Consider the following 18925-nt stretch of genomic DNA (forward strand, 5'->3'; position numbering starts at 1 on the left):
GGATGCCACAGGGTTCAATTCTCGGGCCGACTCTTTTCTCTGTATACATCAATGATGTCACTCTTGCTGCTGGTGATTCTCTGATCCACCTCTACGCACACCATTCTGTAAACTTCTGGCCCTTCCTTGGACACTGTGTTAACAAACTTCCAGACGATCTTCAACGCCATACAACTCTCCTTCTGTGGCCTCCAACTGCTCTTAAATGAAGTAAAACTAAATGCATGCTCTTCAACCAATCGCTGCCCGTACCTGCCCGCCCGTCCAGCATCACTACTCTGGACGGTTCTGACTAAGAATATGTGGACTACTACAAATACCTAGGTGTCTGGTTAGATTGTAAACTCTCCTTCCAGACTCACATTAAGCATCTCCAATCCAAAATGAAATCAAGAATCGGCTTCCTATTTCGCAACAAAGCATCCTTCACTCATGCTGCCAAACATACCCCCGTAAAACTGACTATCCTACCGATCCTTCACTTCGGCGATGTCATTTACAAAATAGCCTCCAACACTCTACTCAGCAAATTTGATGCAGTCCATCACAGTGCCATCCGTTACCAAAGCCCCATATACTACCCACCACTGCGACCTGTATGCTCTCATTGGCTGGCCCTCGCTTCATATTCGTTGCCAAACCCACTGGCTCCAGGTCATCTATAAGTCTTTGCTAGGTAAAGCCCCGCCTTATCTCAGCTCACTGGTCACCATAGCAGCACCCACCCGTTGCACGCGCTCCAGCAGGTATATTTCACTGGTCATCCCCAAACATAACACCTCCTTTGGCTGCCTTTCCTTCCAATTCTCTGCTGCCAATGACTGGAACGAATTACAAAAATCACTGAAGCTGGAGACTTATATCTCCCTCACTAACTTTAAGCACCAGCTGTCAGAGCAGCTCACAGATCACTGCACATAGCCTATCTGTAAATTGCCCATCCAACTACCTCATCCCCATACAGTTATTTATTTTTTTGCTCCTTTGCACGCCCAGTATCTCTACTTGCACATCTATCACCCCAGTGTTTAATTGCTAAATTGTAATTATTTCCACACTATGGCCTATTAATTGCCTTACCTTATTTGCACACATTGTATAGACTTTTCTATTGTGTTATTGACTGAATGTTTGTTAATTCCATGTGTACCTCTGTGTTGTTGTTTGTGTCGCACAGCTTTGCTTTATCTTGGCCAGGTCGCAGTTGTAAATGAGAACTTGTTCTCAACTAGCCTACCTGGTTAAATAAAGGTGAACCATGGCATGGTTTGCTTTTCCGTAAAGCTTTTTTAATTTTTTATTATCTGACACAGCGGTTGCATTAAGTGGATCTAAAATTCCATGTATAACACTTGTATCTTTGATCAACGTTTATTATGAGTATTTCTGGAAATTGATGTGGCTTTCTGCAAAATCACCGGATGTTTTTGGAACTACTGAACATAACGTGCCAATGTATAATGAGATTTTTTTATATAAATATGAACTTTACCGAACAAAACAAACATACATGTATTGTGTAACATGAAGTCCTATGACTGTCATCTGATGAAGATCCTCAAAGGTTAGTGATTAACTTTATCTCTATTTCTGCTTTTTGTGACTCCTGTCGTTGGCTGGAAAAATGGCTGTGTTTTTCTGTGACTTGGCGGTGACCTAACATAATCGTTTGTGGTGCTTTCGCTGTAAAGCCTTTTTGAAATTGGACACTGTGGTGGGATTAACAACAAGATTACCTTTAAAATGGTATAAGATACTTGTATGTTTGAGTAATTTTAATTATGAGATTTCTGTTGTTTGAATTTGGCGCCCTGCACTTTTCACTGGCTGTTGTCATATCGATCTCGTTAACGGGATCGCAGCCATAAGAAGTTAATGCAGCTGGTGGCCACACCAGATACTGACTGTTACTTTTGATTTAACCCCCCCTTTGGTCAGGGACACATTATTCCATTCCTGTTAGTCACATGTCTGTGGAACTTGTTCCATTTGTCTCAGTTGTTGAATCTTATTTTCATACAAATATTTACACATGTTAAGTTTGCTGAAAATAAACACAGTTGACAGTAAGAGGACGTTACTTTTTTTGCTGAGTTTATATATAGACTGATGGGTTGGAAATGATGGGAATGGGTCATCTGGGTTACACAAGTTACCTTCTATTTGCTTCTTCATACTTCAGGCTCAGTCGCACCTTCTCTGCCAAGTTGTTGGTGTTGGTCACAAACTATATCAAACAAAAATCAAGGTGTGTGACAAAGCTACATTCTGATCAATTAGTGACGCAACCAGTATCTGTGCATTGTAACCTTGTTCCTGTTCATTAGGGCACACCAAAGGAAAACATTTTGAGACGGAAAATTAAAACAGAGCATTTCCTATTGGACAAGTCCAGGTATTCGCTCACAATTTCAGTCTTTTAACTTCCGTGCCAAATGAACAGACCCCCCCCCCCCCCCGCTCACCTCAGCAGGTATGTTGGTCTGGGATCCGGCTTCGGAGTAGAGGCGAGGGATGGACAGCTCAGAGTTGGCCAGGGAGGGGCTGCTGCCCCACAGGTCAGACTGAGAACCCACTGAGTCCAACTGGAAGCCATCCTTAAGCACCGCTAGTTTCTACAGGGAGAGGAGACCAACACATACAGGCTTAACAAAATCAGAGATAGTGAAATCAAAATGGAATCACGCATAGTATGTTTTATGACCTTTGCTGTGTGTCTTACATTCACAAAGCTCCTATCCTATGGTTTAAATCTATAACACATATCATCATCAGAGATAGGCAGTTACCTGTGTCTCTGTCTAAAAAGGAAACACCAACATAAAGTGTCTTAAAACCTGTTTGGGATAGGGGGCAGCATTTTCACTTTTTCATGAAATGCGTGCCCAGAGTAAACTGCCTGCTACTCTGTCCCAGATGCTAATATATGCATATTATTAGTAGTATTGGATAAGAAAAACACTCTGAAGATTCTAAAACTGTTTGAATGATGTCTGTGAGTATAACAGAACTCATATGGCAGGCGAAAACCTGAGAAAAATCCTACCAGGAAATGGGAAATCTGAGGTTTGTAGTTTTGCAAAGCTTGGCCTACCGAATACACAGGGTCTATGGGGTTAAGTTGCACTTCCTAAGGCTTCCACTAGATGTCAACCGTCTTTAGAAACTTGTTTCAGGCTTCTGCTATAAAGGGGGGAATGGGAGCTGAATGAGTCAGTGGTCTGGCAGAGTGTCTCAGGCTCGTGACACACGCTCCCGACAGAGTTAGCTCTCGTTCCAATGCTTTGCTACAGACGATGGAATTCTCCGGTTGGAACATTATTGATGATTTATGTTCAAAACATCCTAAAGATTGATTCCATACATCGTTTGATATGTTTCTACGACCTGTAACGGAACTTTGAGTTTTTTTCTGGACCTAGTGCTCATGAAGATGGATTACTGGGCTGAACACGCTAACAACTAGTGGCTATTTGGACATAAATGATGGACTTTATGGAACAAATCAGTCATTTATTGTCGAACTGGGATTCCTGGGAGTGCATTCTGATGAAGATCAAAGGTAAGTGAATATTTATCATGTTATTTCTAACTTCTGTTGACTCCAACATGGTGGAAATTTCTTTGGCTGGATTGGGCTGAGCGCCGTACTCAGATTATGCTTTTTCCGTAAGGTTTTTTTTATCTGACACAGCGGTTGCATTAAGGAGAAGTCTATCTTTAATTCTGTGAATAACACTTGTATCTTTTATCAATGTTTATTATGAGTATTTCTGGGATTTCTGTGGCTATCTGCAAGATCACCAGATGTTTTGGAATCAAAACATTACTGCACGTAACGCACCAATGTAAACTGAGATTTTGGGATATAAATATGCACATTATCGAACAAAACATACATGTATTGTGTAACATGATGTCCTATGAGTGTCATCTGATGAAGATCATCAAAGGTTAGTGATTCATTGTATCTATATTTCTGCTTTTTGTGACTCCTATCTTTGGCTGGAAAATGGCTGTGTGTTTTTTTGACTTGGCTCTGAACTAACATAATCATATGTTGTGCTTTCGCTGTAAAGCCTTTTAGAAATCGGACACGATGGGTAGATTAACAAGATGTTTATCTTCCATTTGCTGTATTGGACTTGTTAATGTGTGAAAGTTACATATCTCTAAAAAATACTTTTGAATTTCCCGCGCTGCCTTTTCAGCAGAATGTTGGCGAGGGGTTCTGCTAGCGGTACGCCTGCGCTAGAAAGGTTAATATGGTGTTGGGCCACCATGAACCAGAACAGTTTCAATGCACCGTGGTATAGATTCTACAAGGGTCTGGAACTCTATTGTAGGAATGCGACACCATTCTTTCACAATACATTCCATAACTTGGTGTTTTGTTAATGGTGGTGCAAAACACTGTCTCAGTCGCCACTTCAAAATGTTCAATTGGGTTGAAGCCTGGTGACTGACATGGCATACATCATTTTCATATTTATCAAACCATTCAGTGACCACTCGTGCCCTGTGGATGGGGGCATTGTCATGCTATGTGGGCATAACCATGGTACCCAAAAGAATGGCCTGCCCTAGATTTTTATACATGACCCTAAGCATGATGGGATGTTAATTTCTTTATTATTTCAGGAACCATACCTGTGTGGAAGCACCTGCTTTCAATATACTTTGTTTCCCACAAATACTCAAGCATTTCAATATTTTGGCAGATACTTGTAGACGAGTACTGTACATTGCATAAAGATGTGTTTTTGAAATGTGAAACCTTTTCGCAACAGTGGCCAAAAACAGTAACCTACTTAAATCTGTGCTGTGATAAAAATCTGTGCTGATCTTCAAGGTTGTTGATAGATATCATACATGGCTCAGCACTGAAGCATGGAGTGGAATAAAACTCATCTTGACTATTGTAAACACTTCAAGTAGAAACAGCAAAGAAGACGGCCACCGAGGCTCCCCTTGGACACAATGCTGACTGAGTAGGGCAGGCTTCATACAGTACAGTTACATGCACAATGATATGATTGTGAATGGTCAGAATAATACACTGAACAAAAATATAAGCAACATGTAAAGTGTTAGTCTCATGAGCTAAAATTAAAGATCCCAGAACTTGTCCATACTCACAAAAAGCTTATTTCTCAAAAAAGGTTGTGCACAAATTTGTTTACATCCCTTTTAGTGAGCATTTCTTCTTTGTCAAGATAATCCAGCCACCTGACAGGTGTGGCATATCAAGAAGCTGATTAAACAGCATGATCATTACACAGGTGAACCTTGTGCTGGGGACAAGAAAAGGCCACTAAAATGTACAAATTTGTCACACAACACAATGCCACAGACAACTCAAGTTGAGGGAGTGTGCAATTGGCATGCTAATGCAGGAATGTTCACTAGAGCTGTTGCCAGAGAATTGAATGTTCATTGCTCTACCATAAGCTGCCTACGTCATTTAGAGAATTTGGCATAAAGTCCAACCGGCCTCACAACCGCAGACCACCTCGCCAGCACAGGACCTCCACAGCCGGCTTCTTCACCTGCAAGATCGTCTGAGACCAGCCACCCAGACAGCTGATGAAACTCAGGGAGTATTTCTGTCTGTAATAAAGCCCTTTTGTGGGGAAAAAGTCATTTTGATTGGCAGGTCCTGGCTCCCCAGTCCTCCCAGGCCCACCCATGGCTGCACCCCGGCCCAATCATGTGAAATTAATTTCAATTGTCTGACTTCCTTATATGAACTGTAACTCAGGAAAAAAAAATCTAAATTGTTGCATGTTGCGCTTTTGTTCCATATAGATCGATTTATACACACACAACGTTCATCAGTCTACCTTACGGGACTTCGATAAATGCAGAAAATAGCCAATCAAAATAAACGTTCTACCACAGTGACCATGGTTTTTTTGTGACGCGTATTTGATTCTGAGTTTGGACATACAGTGCCATTGGAAAGTATTCAGACCGCTTAACCTTTTCCACATTTTGTAACAGCCTTATTCTAAAATGTATTGTTTTTTCCCCCTCATTAAATGTACACAATACCCCATAATGACAAGCAAAAACAGGTTTAGAACATTTTGCTAATTTATTACAAATTTAAAACTGAAATAACAAATTTACGTAAGTATTCAGACCCTTTACTCAGTACTTTGTTGAAGCACTTTTCAGGTCTCTCCAGAGATGTTCGATCGGGTTCAAGTCCGGGCCCTGGTTGGGCCACTCAAGGACATTCAGAGACTTGTCCCGAAGCCACTCCTGTGTTGTCTTGGCTGTGTGCTTAGGGTTGTTGTCCTGTTGGAACGTGAACCTTCACTCCAGTCGGAGGTCCTGAGCGCTCTGGAGCAGGTTTTCATCAAGGATCTCTCTGTACTTTGCGCAGTTCAACTTACCCTCGATCCTGGACTAGTCTCCTAGTCCCTGCCGATGAAAAACATCCCCACAGCATGATGCTGCCACCACCATGCTTCACCGTAGGGATAATGCCTGGTTTCTTCCAGATGTGACGCTTGGAATACAGGCCAAAGAGTTCAATATTGGTTTCATCAGACCAAAGAATCTTGTTTCTCATGGTCTGAGATTCTTTAGGTGCCTTTTGGCAAACTCCAAGCGGGCTGTCTTTTACTGAGGAGGTGGCTTCCATCTGGCCACTCTACCTTAAAGGCCTGATTGGTAGAGTGCTGAAGAGATGGGAGAAACTTCCAGAAGGACAACAATCTCCACAGGAGGACCTCTAGAGCTCTGTCAGTGACCATCAGATTCTTGGTCACCTCCCTGACCAAGGCCCTTCTCCCCCAATTGCTCAGTTTGGCCAGGCAGCCAGCTCTGGGAAGAGTCTTGGTGGTTCCAAACGACTTTCATTTAAGAATGATGGAGGCCACTGTGTTCTTGGGGACCTTCAACGCTGCAGACATGTTTTGGTACCCTTCCCCAGATCTGTGCCTCGACACAATCTTGTCTCAGAGCTCTACGGACAATTCCTTTGACCTCATGGCTTGATTTTTGCTCTGACATGCACTGTCAACTGTGGGACCTTACCTAGACAGGTGTGTGCCTTTCCAAATCTACAAACCAGTTTTTGCTTAGTCATTATGGGGTATTGTGTGTAGATTGCTGAGGAAAAACATGTAAATCCATTTTAGAATAAGGCTGTAACGTAAACAAAATGTGGGAAAAGGGGTCTGAATACTTTCCGAAGGTAACGTATACCCTACATCGCCAGAAGTATGTGGACACCTGCTCGACGAACATCTCAATCCAAAATCATGGACATGAATATGTAGTTGGTCCCCCATTTGCTGCATAACAGCCTCCACTCTTCTAGGAAGGCTTTCCACTAGATGTTGGAACATTGCTGTGGGGACTTGCTTCCACACAGCCACAAAAGCATAGTGAGGTCGGGCACTGATGTTGGGCGATTAGGCCTGGCTCGCAGTCGGAATTCCATTTCATCCCAAAGGTGTTTGATGGGGTTGAGGTCAGGGCTCTGTGCAGGCCAGTCAAGTTCTTCCACACAGATCTCGACAAACCATTTCTTTATGTACCTCGCTTTGTGCACAGGGGTACTGTCATGCTGAAACAGGAAAGGGCCTTCCCCAAACTATTGCCACAAAGTTGGAAGCACAGAATCGTCTAGATTTCCCTTCACTGGAACTAAGGGGCCTAGCCCAAAGCATGAAAAACAGCCCCAGAGCATTATTCCTCCTCCACCAAACTTTACAGTTGGCACTATGCATTTCGGGCAGGTAGTGTTCTCCTGGCATCCGCCAAACCCAGATTCGTCCGTCGGACTGGCAGATGGTGAAACGTAATTAATCACTTCAGAGAACGTGTTTCCACTGCTCCAGAGGCCAATGGCGGCGAGCTTTACACAATTCCAGCCGACACTTGGCATTCCGCATGGAAACCCATTTCACAAAGCTCCCGACGAAGTTATTGTGCTGACGTTGCTTCCAGATGCAGTTTGGAACTCAGTAGGGAGTGTTGCAGAGGACATAAGATTTTTACACGCTTTGTGCTTCAGCACTTGGATGTCCCACTCCTAGCCGTTTCCACTTCACAATAACAGCACTTACAGTTGACCAGGGTAGCTCTAGCTGGGCAGAAATTTGACCAAATGACTTGTTGGAAAGGTGGCATCCTATGACGATGCCACGTTGAAAGCCACTGAGCTCTTCAGTACAGGCCATTCTACTGACAATGTTTGTCTATGGAGATTGCATGGCTGTGTGCTCGATGTTTTTACACTTGTCAGTAAGGGATGTGGCTGAAATAACAGAATCCACTAATTTGAAGGGGTTTCCACATACTTTAGGTCATGTAGTGTGAAGTTTATATGTGAAACCAATTTCGAAGATGCACACTTTGTTCTTCTGAAATCACTTCGGTCGCGCAAAAGGAAGAAGTTCGTGCTAGAACACGTGCGGATCAAATACACCGCTATCACGCTGATTAAGGCGTTTAAAAGTCCTAATAATTTGAAAGATTGCTCAGAAAATCAGGTGTTTTAATCTGCGTATGCTTACTTAAAATATGACCTTACGCCGAGATTAAGATAAGCAAAGTAAGGTGTTTACATGACTAATGGAATAATCGGTCTACTGCCACAATCAGTTTAATATCTAATTATTTGTGATCATGTAAACGTACTCATACATTGCAGTCAGACATACACTACAAAGCCAACACACATACAACTGAACTGTCAGCGGCAGAAGGCTGGGAAGGCATCCCAGTGGGGGGGAAGATAATCATGGGGGCTATGCATTATTAAACACAACCCAGCCCCTACTAACAAACACGTTTGTTGTTTTCTACAGCTGCTGCCACCAAGATTAAAAATGGGGCATGTGTGTGTGTATATATATACACATGTCCCACCCCACATTTCCTCAGCGGAGTTGGGAGCATGAAGTAGGCAGGCGAATACCACCCACGCACTCCTCTGTCTCAGCTTCTAAGTCTCAGCCTGCTGGTGCATCATTGACTGAGCAGCAAAGTCATGGCAGGAATATGTATGAGTATGTTCGTCTGTCTGTCACTCAGCCGAGGGGACATGAGGGGAGACGGAGAGGTTGCAGGGGACAGAGGAAAAGAGGGAGGGTGATGCCCCAGCGGAGGGAAAACTGAGCCATGTGAGACGAAGAAGTACCCGTCTACCAGAGACTGAGGGATTGTGCGTTCCTGGTGTAACTCGGGCAGTTGTTGCTGCCATCCTGTACCCGTCCCGCAGGTGTGATCTTTAGATGTACCGATCCTGTGCAGGTGTTGTTACACGTGGTCTGCCACTGAGAGGACGATCAGCTGTCCGTACTGTCTCACTGTAGCACTGTCTTAGGCATCTCACAGTACGTACATTGCAATGTATTGCCCTGGCCACAACTGCAGTCCTCATGCCTCCTTGCAGCATGCCTAAGGCACATTCACGCAGATGAGCAGGGACCCTGGGCATCTTTCTTTTGGTGTTTTTCAGAGTCAGTAGAAAGGCCTCTTTAGTGTCCTAAGTTTTCATAACTGTGACCTTAATTGCCTACCGTCTGTAAGCTGTTAGTGTCTAAACGACCGTTCCACAAGTGCATGTTCATTCATTGTTTATGGTTCATTGAACAAGCATGGGAAATTGTGAAGTTATTTGGATCTTTACGAATTATCTTTGGCCAGGGTCCTGAAAAGGGCCCGTTTCATTTTTTGCTGAGTTTCTCTCTGCACACAACACCTGACCACCATCCCATCTTATCCATTCACCAACCCCTCTCCCTCCCTCATCCCCCGCTCTTCCCATCAAATCAATGTTTATTTGTCACGTGCGCCAATTCTTAATTACAAGCCCTAACCAACAGTTCAATTTTTAAGTAAAAAAAATAGGTATTAGGTAAACAATAGATAGGTAAAGGGAAAAAAAGGGAAAATAACAGTAGCGAGGCTATATACAGGTGGTACAGTCCCTGCTTACCTGCATGAGCTCCTGTTTCTCCTTCTCCCCGGAGCTGATGGCGTCCCGGATGGACTTGACCTCGTTCAGGATGGCCTGCTCATCGTGAAGCTTGACACCGTAAGGCGCGCTGGACACCTTGTGGTCGATCCTGGAGGGAGGCACACGGTGGAAACAAATCAGAGAGTGAGTTATTAAACAGTCTTTAAATAGTACACCTGAAGATGTGCTATCTGAGTTGTACATTTTTGCTCGCAGATTATTATTCTATAGTTTGTTGAAGAGGGATGTTGTTTACAAAAACACATTTCATTTTCACTATGATAATCCTACTGTGCCACTTTCAAACCATCCTGATCTAATCTAGACAGGAGTGAACAATAAGAAACTATGCATTACAGGATCCATTACAGGAGTCAAACTGGATTTAAAGGGCCACGGGTGTAGAGAGAGAGGAAAGAGCCTGTCAGCGACACAGGGAGAGAGACCATCCATTCGTGGCGGCAGCAGCAAATATGTAAAGCCAGTCATCAGCAAGTCATGCGTGCAGCGGAACAACAGGTCTTTCCACATTCTTCCAAGAGCAAAGGAGGGCGGGAGGGTGCATGCGAGGGAGGGGAGCAGCACTCCTCCATTACAGGCCAAGGAGAACTAGAACAAATGAAGCCTCTGTAAGCCTTTTCCACCTGGCTGTTAGAATAGATACTCTTATTCTATTTCAGTCTTATGTTATAAAGACCCTAAGGTATTTTCTTTGGGAAAGGAGAGTTTAGGACCGGCATAGGATGTTACTGTGTTAGTACATTATTATTGTTTCATGAGGGTTGGTAAATGTCTTTGATATCAAATGAAGGTCACGGAAGAATGGATTGGAATCCAATAGAACCACTATGTATCTTGTCGTTCATTTACAAAAACAAACATTACAGAAATGAGCCAGGACACAGCTTTTTCCACAACACGCATTGTAGAAGCAGCACATCAGGCACTCCAAGAGAATTGTGTTTCGCAGGCAAAAACAGGGATATTTGACCCTTTTGAAGGTCACGCTTGAAATTACAGTTGAAATCACTGTCTACGTAAATGGCAGGGAGTTGCCATTTTGACTATAGTGAGAGTTGAGGGCCTCGAGGTTGTTGATGTGTTGACAACTGGAATCTTTCTGCAACTGTATGGAAAAAGCAGAAGCCTACTACTACGATGAAGTGTGATTATGTAACGAGGTTGGGTTGCACTTACTCTTTCAGCGTTTCAAAGCCCTGCTCTTTATACTGCAACTCTTGTTTCATGCAGGCTAGGTCTCTCTTCAGCTTATTCACCTAAAGGAGACAAACACACAGGACTATAGTTATTTCACTGAAATGAAAAATGTCCAGGTAAAAATACTATTGATTACTGGGAATATGATAATATTCAGCATATTCACCCGAGAGAAACCCACAGCATACATTTACTGAAATAAAAAATGTCCAGTTGCAATACAATTGATTACGGAGAAAATTATTATTTGGCTATATTTGGGAACAGCTGATTCAAATAGAACCGATCGTGTTTGTTCCTTGCAGAAAAAGAATGAGGATATAACTGATAATGCACCTGATTGTATCTAATATGATTAAATATATGATTAAAACATTTGCTTATTGTACTTTTATGAAATGTGGAGGGAGGGGGGGAACATCGACAAATAATCCAACAGTGTATTACTGTTACGCAACACCAACTGGCAGCTCTGGGACGTGTCCCAAAATGGTACCCTATGTAGTACACTGCTTTTGACCAGTCCTATGGTCCCTGGTCAAAAGTAGTACACTATATAGGGAATAAGGTGCCATTTGGGACGCAGCCCTGGGTGCAGTCCTCAGACAAAGATGTCACTTACACACATTCCTCCTTTACAATGAGAAAGAGAGTTGGACACTCAGTCACTTAGCAACAGCCCGTTGGACTAAGCCTATTTCATGCACTAATGTCTGCTTAGGGATGAGAATTAAGCCCCAACATAAGACTTAAGAACATATGGGTATACACATCCATTCCTAATGTGACTGAACACAAGTAATGCAGGCCATAAATAAAGTACAGAGATGGTGTAAAAAACAGTGTTTTTGTACTACTTACATTTTTTTTATATAGTACTACTGATATTGATTACTGCATTGTTGGGAAAGCGCATGCAAGAAAGGCATTTCATTGTACTTGTGGAACGTGACAAACTTGAAAGAGTGGTTTCTTACCCTACTTTTGGAAGTGACTATCTCGGCTTTGAGGATTTCTGGGTCATATTTACTGCTGGAGGATGATCTGGAATTCACTGCGGGAGATAAGATGAGAGGGTGAGCCGGTGCGTTATCTAATCCTCTACATCGCTTTATTCAACTTCAAGGGCCTTCTCATCAATCCCCTGCGTATTATCAAAGTACTTTAAATTACCACTTCAAGTCTGAGGAACAACAGAGGATTACGCTTAGGAATGAAGTCAAGTTAAGTGTTGTAGCGTCTATTAAAACGTTATTTTAAATGTTTTATAACTGACAACTTGAGTAAACTATGATGAGCTGCAATTCCATGATCAAATTTATATGCACCTCTCTTCCCCATTGCCAACTCTTCCCCATTGCCACCTAGCCCCTTCGGTCACCCAATAACCCTGTCTCCCCTGGCTTGTCCCGGTCCTTACAGCTGGTCTGGGAGGTGGACCTGTCCCTCCAGGCGTTGTTGAGCTGGAGGTACTCTTGCTGGGCCAGGCGCAGGCGCTGCTCCTTCACCTGGTAGATCTCCTTCTGAGCGCTCAGCGCGTCCTTGGCCACGTCCAGGTACTCCCGCAGCATGACCTCCTGCTCCCGCTGCCACTGGGCCCGCGGGTCCTCCAGCTGAGTGCTCTCTGATGGGGGAAGAGAGGGAGATGAGGAAAGACAGAGATCAATTGGAGAGGACAGGGAGACAGAACATAAGAAATGGATGCGATAATATTTTTTTACTAATCACAATTTTGGATCATGATTTGACCGGCCATGTTTTTCCCACAAATGTGTGATGAATATGGGTGCTGGAAGCTTTAGTTATGGAGTATTGCATATCTGGACTCACTTGTGTTATGATCCACATAGTAGGCCCCGACATTGGGGTCGTAGGCCTCCTCCCAACCCACAGGCAGCTCATCGCCAATGCAGTCAGCAAATGTCAGAGGTTTAGTCTGCCTGAAAATCACACACAAGAAACAGTCAACTGATGGTACGAATTGGAGAGGTGTCACAGCAAAAGTAAATCAGGATGACCATGCCAAGATAGTGGGCCATCCAGAGTCTATGCCAAGATAGATAATTTATTTGTCACGGAGGGCTACCACCATTGCTGTGTCTGTGTGTGTGTGTGTGTGTGTGTGTGTGTGTCTCTAATAGGGGGGGTCCAGTTAGAATGGGTTTTATTCACCTCTGGCTTGCAAAGCACAATAGCCGGAAGCTGGGGCCTGGCATTCCACAAGTAGCGTTAACACATCGCCTGGAGGTTTCTGAGGCAACCAATCCAGGCCTTCCAACACAAGGCCAGAGTTCTGGATCACAGGAGACCCAGGAGGACCTCAGTGGCCACCACACACTAAGCACCTCAAAGCACTCACCAACAGGACCAATGTGCCAACGGAAAAAGTGAAGGGGCCTATTTGCTGAGTAACGGTCCAAAAATCAGCCTCTCTGGGTCTTTACATTAGCTGATTTGGATAGGCTACTGTTGTCATTTCCATGCTGCTCTAACTTGGCACAACCAGGATCACAATTGAATCCTAATTCTTAGCATAGCTCCTATGACATAAAACCCTGTGCTAAAGGACAGAATACAAATTATGCTAATGTTAACATTTTTGACAGTTATCAGCGGCACAGCCGACATGTCCACTTTTAGGACAATAGGTGTTATCTAGAACCTAAAGTGGTTATTCGGCTGTCCCCTTAGGTAAAACCCTTTTGGTTCAAGGTAGAACCCTTCCACAGAGGGTTCTCCCTGGAACCCAAAATGGGGACATCCGAAGAACCCTTTTGGAGGCCTTTTTTCTAAGAGTGTAGGAAAACTTGTCTTAGTCTTTTGCGCAAACTCTTTTCTGCAGACTGAAGATATTACCATCCTCACAGAGCCTTTTGTTCAGGATGAAACCGAACAGGTTCCTTTTTCACTTTATGAATAATTAAAAGGGCCAGCAAAGACCCCCTTAGCCCCGTTCTAAATGTATCTCTCAGAGGAAAAGGCTTTGTGGAAAACAAACACATATCCCCCAAAAGCTGGCTGCTGCTGCAGGGTCCTTTGAGTGACCGTGTGCACATCATATTATTTGATTAATTCCACTGTAGCTGTCCTCTCACCCCTGCAAATCCAACCCTTAAATCACTCTGAGCTGATGGCCCAACTCATCATCATTTCCCTCCGAGTAGTGCTGACTCACTGTCTCATTCGACCAACCAAAGGGCTTTAAATAGGCCCAGAGCATAGCGTGAGGCACTCACTGGTTGTTCATTGGAATGAAAGACCTCTTCCAGTCTGTCTGAAGAATACAACACCAGGCTAGACATCTCTTCATCCGGTGATGAATCTTAAATAACACATTTTTGGGTAGTGAGTGACCCACCTAAGACTGCTATAATTGTCTTTTGTGACCCGCAAGATAGAATAAATCCTGTTTCTTTACAGACTTCTCCATAAACTGTGTGATCCAGGACAGACCAGCCATAACCACACATTAGGAAAGCACTCCCCTGGAGAACAGGGTTGATCACCATTCTGTTTTTGTTGAACTGTGTGAGATCCTTACAATACTGGTTGTGGGCCTATATAGCGAGAGCTTTCTGAGGCCCTAGTTGATGATTCTACAGGTTTAACCTCTAGCTAAGTGTTTCACACAAAGACCGGGGGTCTGGCATTTCCTGGTGAGCAGCAGCATTACAAGTTAGTTGAGTGAATGTCGGTGGTGAAAAACAATAGGCAGGTTCGCAAACAAAGTCAAACACCCTGGCCCATGCTCTAACGCAAAGCGACAAAGCGGGCAGCCAAATGCAAACATGCGGGAGCATAACTGAGTCAGAGACTTTCAGTCAAAGCACTATACATTCCTCAAGTCAAATTTATGAGGCTCCAACCTACATTTCATAGCGCTCAAGGTCCAACAATAAAGTAGAGCTGCTAGCTGCTTCAGCTCCCCCCTGGCAACGGCTCAGTATCTGGGAGATAACATTCCATTCACCTGACAGAATGGGTGCGTCACCATGAGGGTGGACAAACAATATGGCTGGCTGAGGTATGCGAATGCAGCCAAGAGATACTGACAGGGCAGGGGCTCATTAGATGCATGTATGCATGCATACTGAAAAAATATATAAAACGCAACATACAACATTTAGAAAGATTTCACTGAGTTACAGTTCATATAAGGAAATTAGTATATTGGGAGCCAGGCCCACCAACTGGGTAGCTAGGCCCAGCCAATCAAAATGAGTTTGAGGCAGCACATTTTCCACCAATAGGGCTGCCCAGTATAACGGGAATTCATTATCATGATCAGGAGGCGGCAGGTAACCTATTGGTTAGAGCGTTGGACTAGTAACTGAAAGATTGCAAGATGGAATCCCTGAGCTGACAAGGTATAACAAATATGTTGTTCTGCCCCTGAACAAGGCAGTTAACCCACTGTTCCTAGGATCCTAGGCTGTCATCCTAGGCCGTGGATCCTAGGCCATCATTGAAAATAAGAATTTGTTCTTAACTGACTTGCCTAGTTAAATAAAGGTGAAAAATAATAAGAAATCAGACCTCTGCATCAGCTGTTCCTCAGCAAGGCCACAGTAATGTCCCAGTGCTTAACTGCAGTGGAAAGAGATGCGAAAGTCCAATGACAGTTTTGGGCCAGTATGGATGTAAGGTTATTTCAGTCCGAGTCCACTAATTTGAGAATGACTGGCTCATCTCAGATTTAGTATTCTGGGCTGGCTTCATTCTACTGTGCCCCAACAGACCAGTGAACAGTTTAGGAGATGGGCCTATGAAGTACAGAAGACAGCCTGTCACTGTAAAGGGTCTATGTTCCTCACTTGACTTAACCCCTCACCTCCCATTGTTGTTGTAAAGAAATACACGCATGATTCCAGAAATGGAGAGGTTATACATGAATCCCTTCCGGTACTGACTGACACTGGTTTCCACATGCTAGTTACAAGTTTTCAGGGTCTCATGCTGCACTTTGACCCTGTGCACCTTGGCAAGCAGTGAAAGGGATTTTAAAATCATCAGTCTTTACTTTACCAGCCTCTGTGCTCAACCCTCCTCAACTGTGCGTTTTAGGAATGTCTGTTAAGGTTTGTTCTTGTTCTTTCCATCTTGTTCTTGCTTCTACCAAGCCAACCTGTGGCAATTCACCAGGTAGGTGGGCAGATTGGTGGCTTTGTGTCTGTCATGTTCTTGGTCTTATAATGAGGACTGCAATAATGACAGCCACCAAGGGAAAACGGGACTGGCTTTTGACACAAAGCCTATTTTCAAATCTTGCAATATAATATTAAAGCCTATCCTTATCCTAAAACAAAGCAGAATAAAAATATAAAAACTCCCATAATCTCAAGCGTTCCAGATTTAAGCTTTTAAAGAGATATTGTGTCAAAGTCTGGGCGGACTCAAGTAACTTGTAAAACGATATTAGTTCCAGTCTATGGTTGACAGTGTGTTTCTGTACAAATGAATTTCTCTCTCATGACACCCTTCTAAGCACTGCATGCTTTGTACTGTAAATGGTGTCCACCCTATGTCCCCTACCCACTGAACCAAATGTAATCAAAATTGGCACAAATGCTTATTGTCCGAATAATTTGTATTGTAATAAAATTTGGCCTTGTTTGGGGACAAAGATCATTAGAATAATACCCAGTGTGCTTTGCAAGTGTTCATTTTCACATAAAAGCATCTGCTAAATGACAAATGTTTTCACAACATAGTGCCATCACACTTCTGACACCAATGGAGTAAATTTGGGGTGATAGCCGCTATAAAAATGGTATAGAAAAGCATTTTGAAATTGTGTAACTTATTACAAAATGCATTGCATTCAGGCCAGTGAAATACAAATTATACAAAATACTCTAAAGTAATTGAAAAACTTAGTTCAAAAACATGTAACATAAATACTGTCCATCTCTGTTCCATCAAGCAACAGTGGATAAACTCAGAAAGAAATAAACTGTAAAATATGTATCCCCCCCCCACACCACCACTACTACGCCCCAATGTAATACCATACCTGTCTCTTGGATCAATCCAACTAGTAGCGTGTTTGATGTGGTCGATGAAGTAGACTTTCCCGTCAAAATCCCGGGATTCTTCCCAACCCTCTGGTAGTGGTAACTCCTTCCTTGGCATGTCAGACGAGTCTCCATGTAATTTTCTCTGCAAGTCCTCTAAATTCTATTGAAGGTAAACAATGTCTTGTGTGAAGCATCTTAAAATCCCAAATCTGAAAACCATCACTAGGTTCCAATTCCCAAATTCTGGTTTGTGTGCGTGTTGCACTATGTGATAATCCATAACGTCTCGCAGTGCATGTTCTCAGTACGAGTAGAAATGTTTGCCAAACAGTGGTAATTTCCTTAATGAAACAATCTTTCCAGCACAGATGAGCAAATGATTTCTCTGCAGAATAAAAATGTTTTGTATTCTGTAGCCGTTTATCTCAGCTCAGTAACAATGTTACAACCATGGTCACATTGGAATTGAGAGTGGTGTTCCACGAGAGAAATCCTAATGTGCATTTGAAATCGTTGTTCAAGGTTTGTGTTCGTCTATATAGAATACATTGTAGAACATAACGAAAACGTAACGTTAATTATAACTTTTCAAGCGGGTTGTCCAAGGCATGGTAATTGAGTCGGGGCAGCTTGACTCCTTTCTGGATATTCAGATTAACCGAAAAGTGCATTTGAAGTCTGCAAATCCAGCCAAGGTTTTTAGTATGTGTAAAAAGGTTACAACAATGTCTCACCATTCAACAATAAGCTTTTCTTAAATATTTTATAGCTCTTTTCGTTCACTGGCCACCATGTTTAGTTAGCGAGAACGATGCTAACCAGTCAGCTAGCAAGTAACCCTCTCGTGCGCTACCCAAAAATTACCCCGTTCCACAGAATTGAGATGCAGTTATCTTCACATTCACGGTAAATGTTACTGCAAAATTCCAATAAATCCTTATTGAAGTTGTTTACTTATAATCGTTTGTTACTTAAAGGGGCAGCAGTCTCTCCTACATAGTACTGCTTGCCGCGGTCGGTCGTGAAGGCTCGCGATGCTGTTGAATGACGTCATACAGGTGCTTCTCTGCCCTGTGCCATACATTTATTCTACCAAATGTTTCCTACAATATGAATGTTTTTTCTGGTTTTAAATGTGGAATAATGTGTAACTCTTACGTCATAACATGACGGACACACACGAGACAATGAAATACTTTGCTTGGTGAAAAATGATAAATGTTGCTCTGTGTTGTTGGTTCTACTTCATGAGGCAAACTTCTGAGACAAGTGCACGACGCCCTCCCATGGACAGTTTTTGACACTGTTCACTCTAGGTTACAAATATTTATTTGATCATTTTAAACACAACTGGAAATGTCTTATTCATTATAGGCCGTTAAATATGATAAATTCCAGTCCAAAGTAAAACAGAATCTGTGTAGTACATTGCACTTTATGCGAAATATTTAGGCACAATTATATAGCAAAAAAAAAATTGTAAGGGAACCGACATACCCTTTTGCAATTACATTGAAACTCAGAGGCTTCATCCACATCACACAAGTAGCTGTTGCCCAGCCCATACACTGCCGTCACGAATCCAACGGATTGAAGGGTACAAGGCGCTGGCGGGGCTCTTTTCAACACAAACAAGGAAGAGATATCACGTGCACTGGTTACAGTGGAAATCATTCGGTCAGTTCATCGTTGGCGCTTGGTTGCTGTG

The 18925-nt window shown here is 43.0% G+C and overlaps 1 protein-coding gene across 4 annotated transcripts in view; it reads right to left on the reverse strand.

The window, feature by feature from the left end:
* LOC139538054 (protein KIBRA-like) overlaps window positions 1-18925 on the reverse strand; it is a 46454-nt gene that overhangs the window by 25663 nt on the left and 1866 nt on the right. For 2 of the 4 annotated variants that reach the window (XM_071339990.1, XM_071339989.1), the window contains exons 1-9: window positions 18715-18891; window positions 17214-17377; window positions 13031-13140; window positions 12621-12824; window positions 12178-12254; window positions 11180-11259; window positions 9962-10091; window positions 2466-2615; window positions 2157-2227 (exon numbers count right to left, since the gene is read on the reverse strand). In XM_071339990.1, coding sequence (XP_071196091.1) covers window positions 2157-2227; window positions 2466-2615; window positions 9962-10091; window positions 11180-11259; window positions 12178-12254; window positions 12621-12824; window positions 13031-13140; window positions 17214-17377; window positions 18715-18891 — 1163 coding nt within the window. Of the gene's footprint in view, window positions 1-2156; window positions 2228-2465; window positions 2616-9961; window positions 10092-11179; window positions 11260-12177; window positions 12255-12620; window positions 12825-13030; window positions 13141-17213; window positions 17378-17951; window positions 18619-18714; window positions 18892-18925 lie in introns of those variants that run through there. The other 2 variants (XM_071339992.1, XM_071339991.1) reach the window with 2 other exon arrangements.

Source organism: Salvelinus alpinus, chromosome 13 (genome assembly GCF_045679555.1).
Source record: "Salvelinus alpinus chromosome 13, SLU_Salpinus.1, whole genome shotgun sequence".
NCBI lineage: Eukaryota > Metazoa > Chordata > Actinopteri > Salmoniformes > Salmonidae > Salvelinus > Salvelinus alpinus.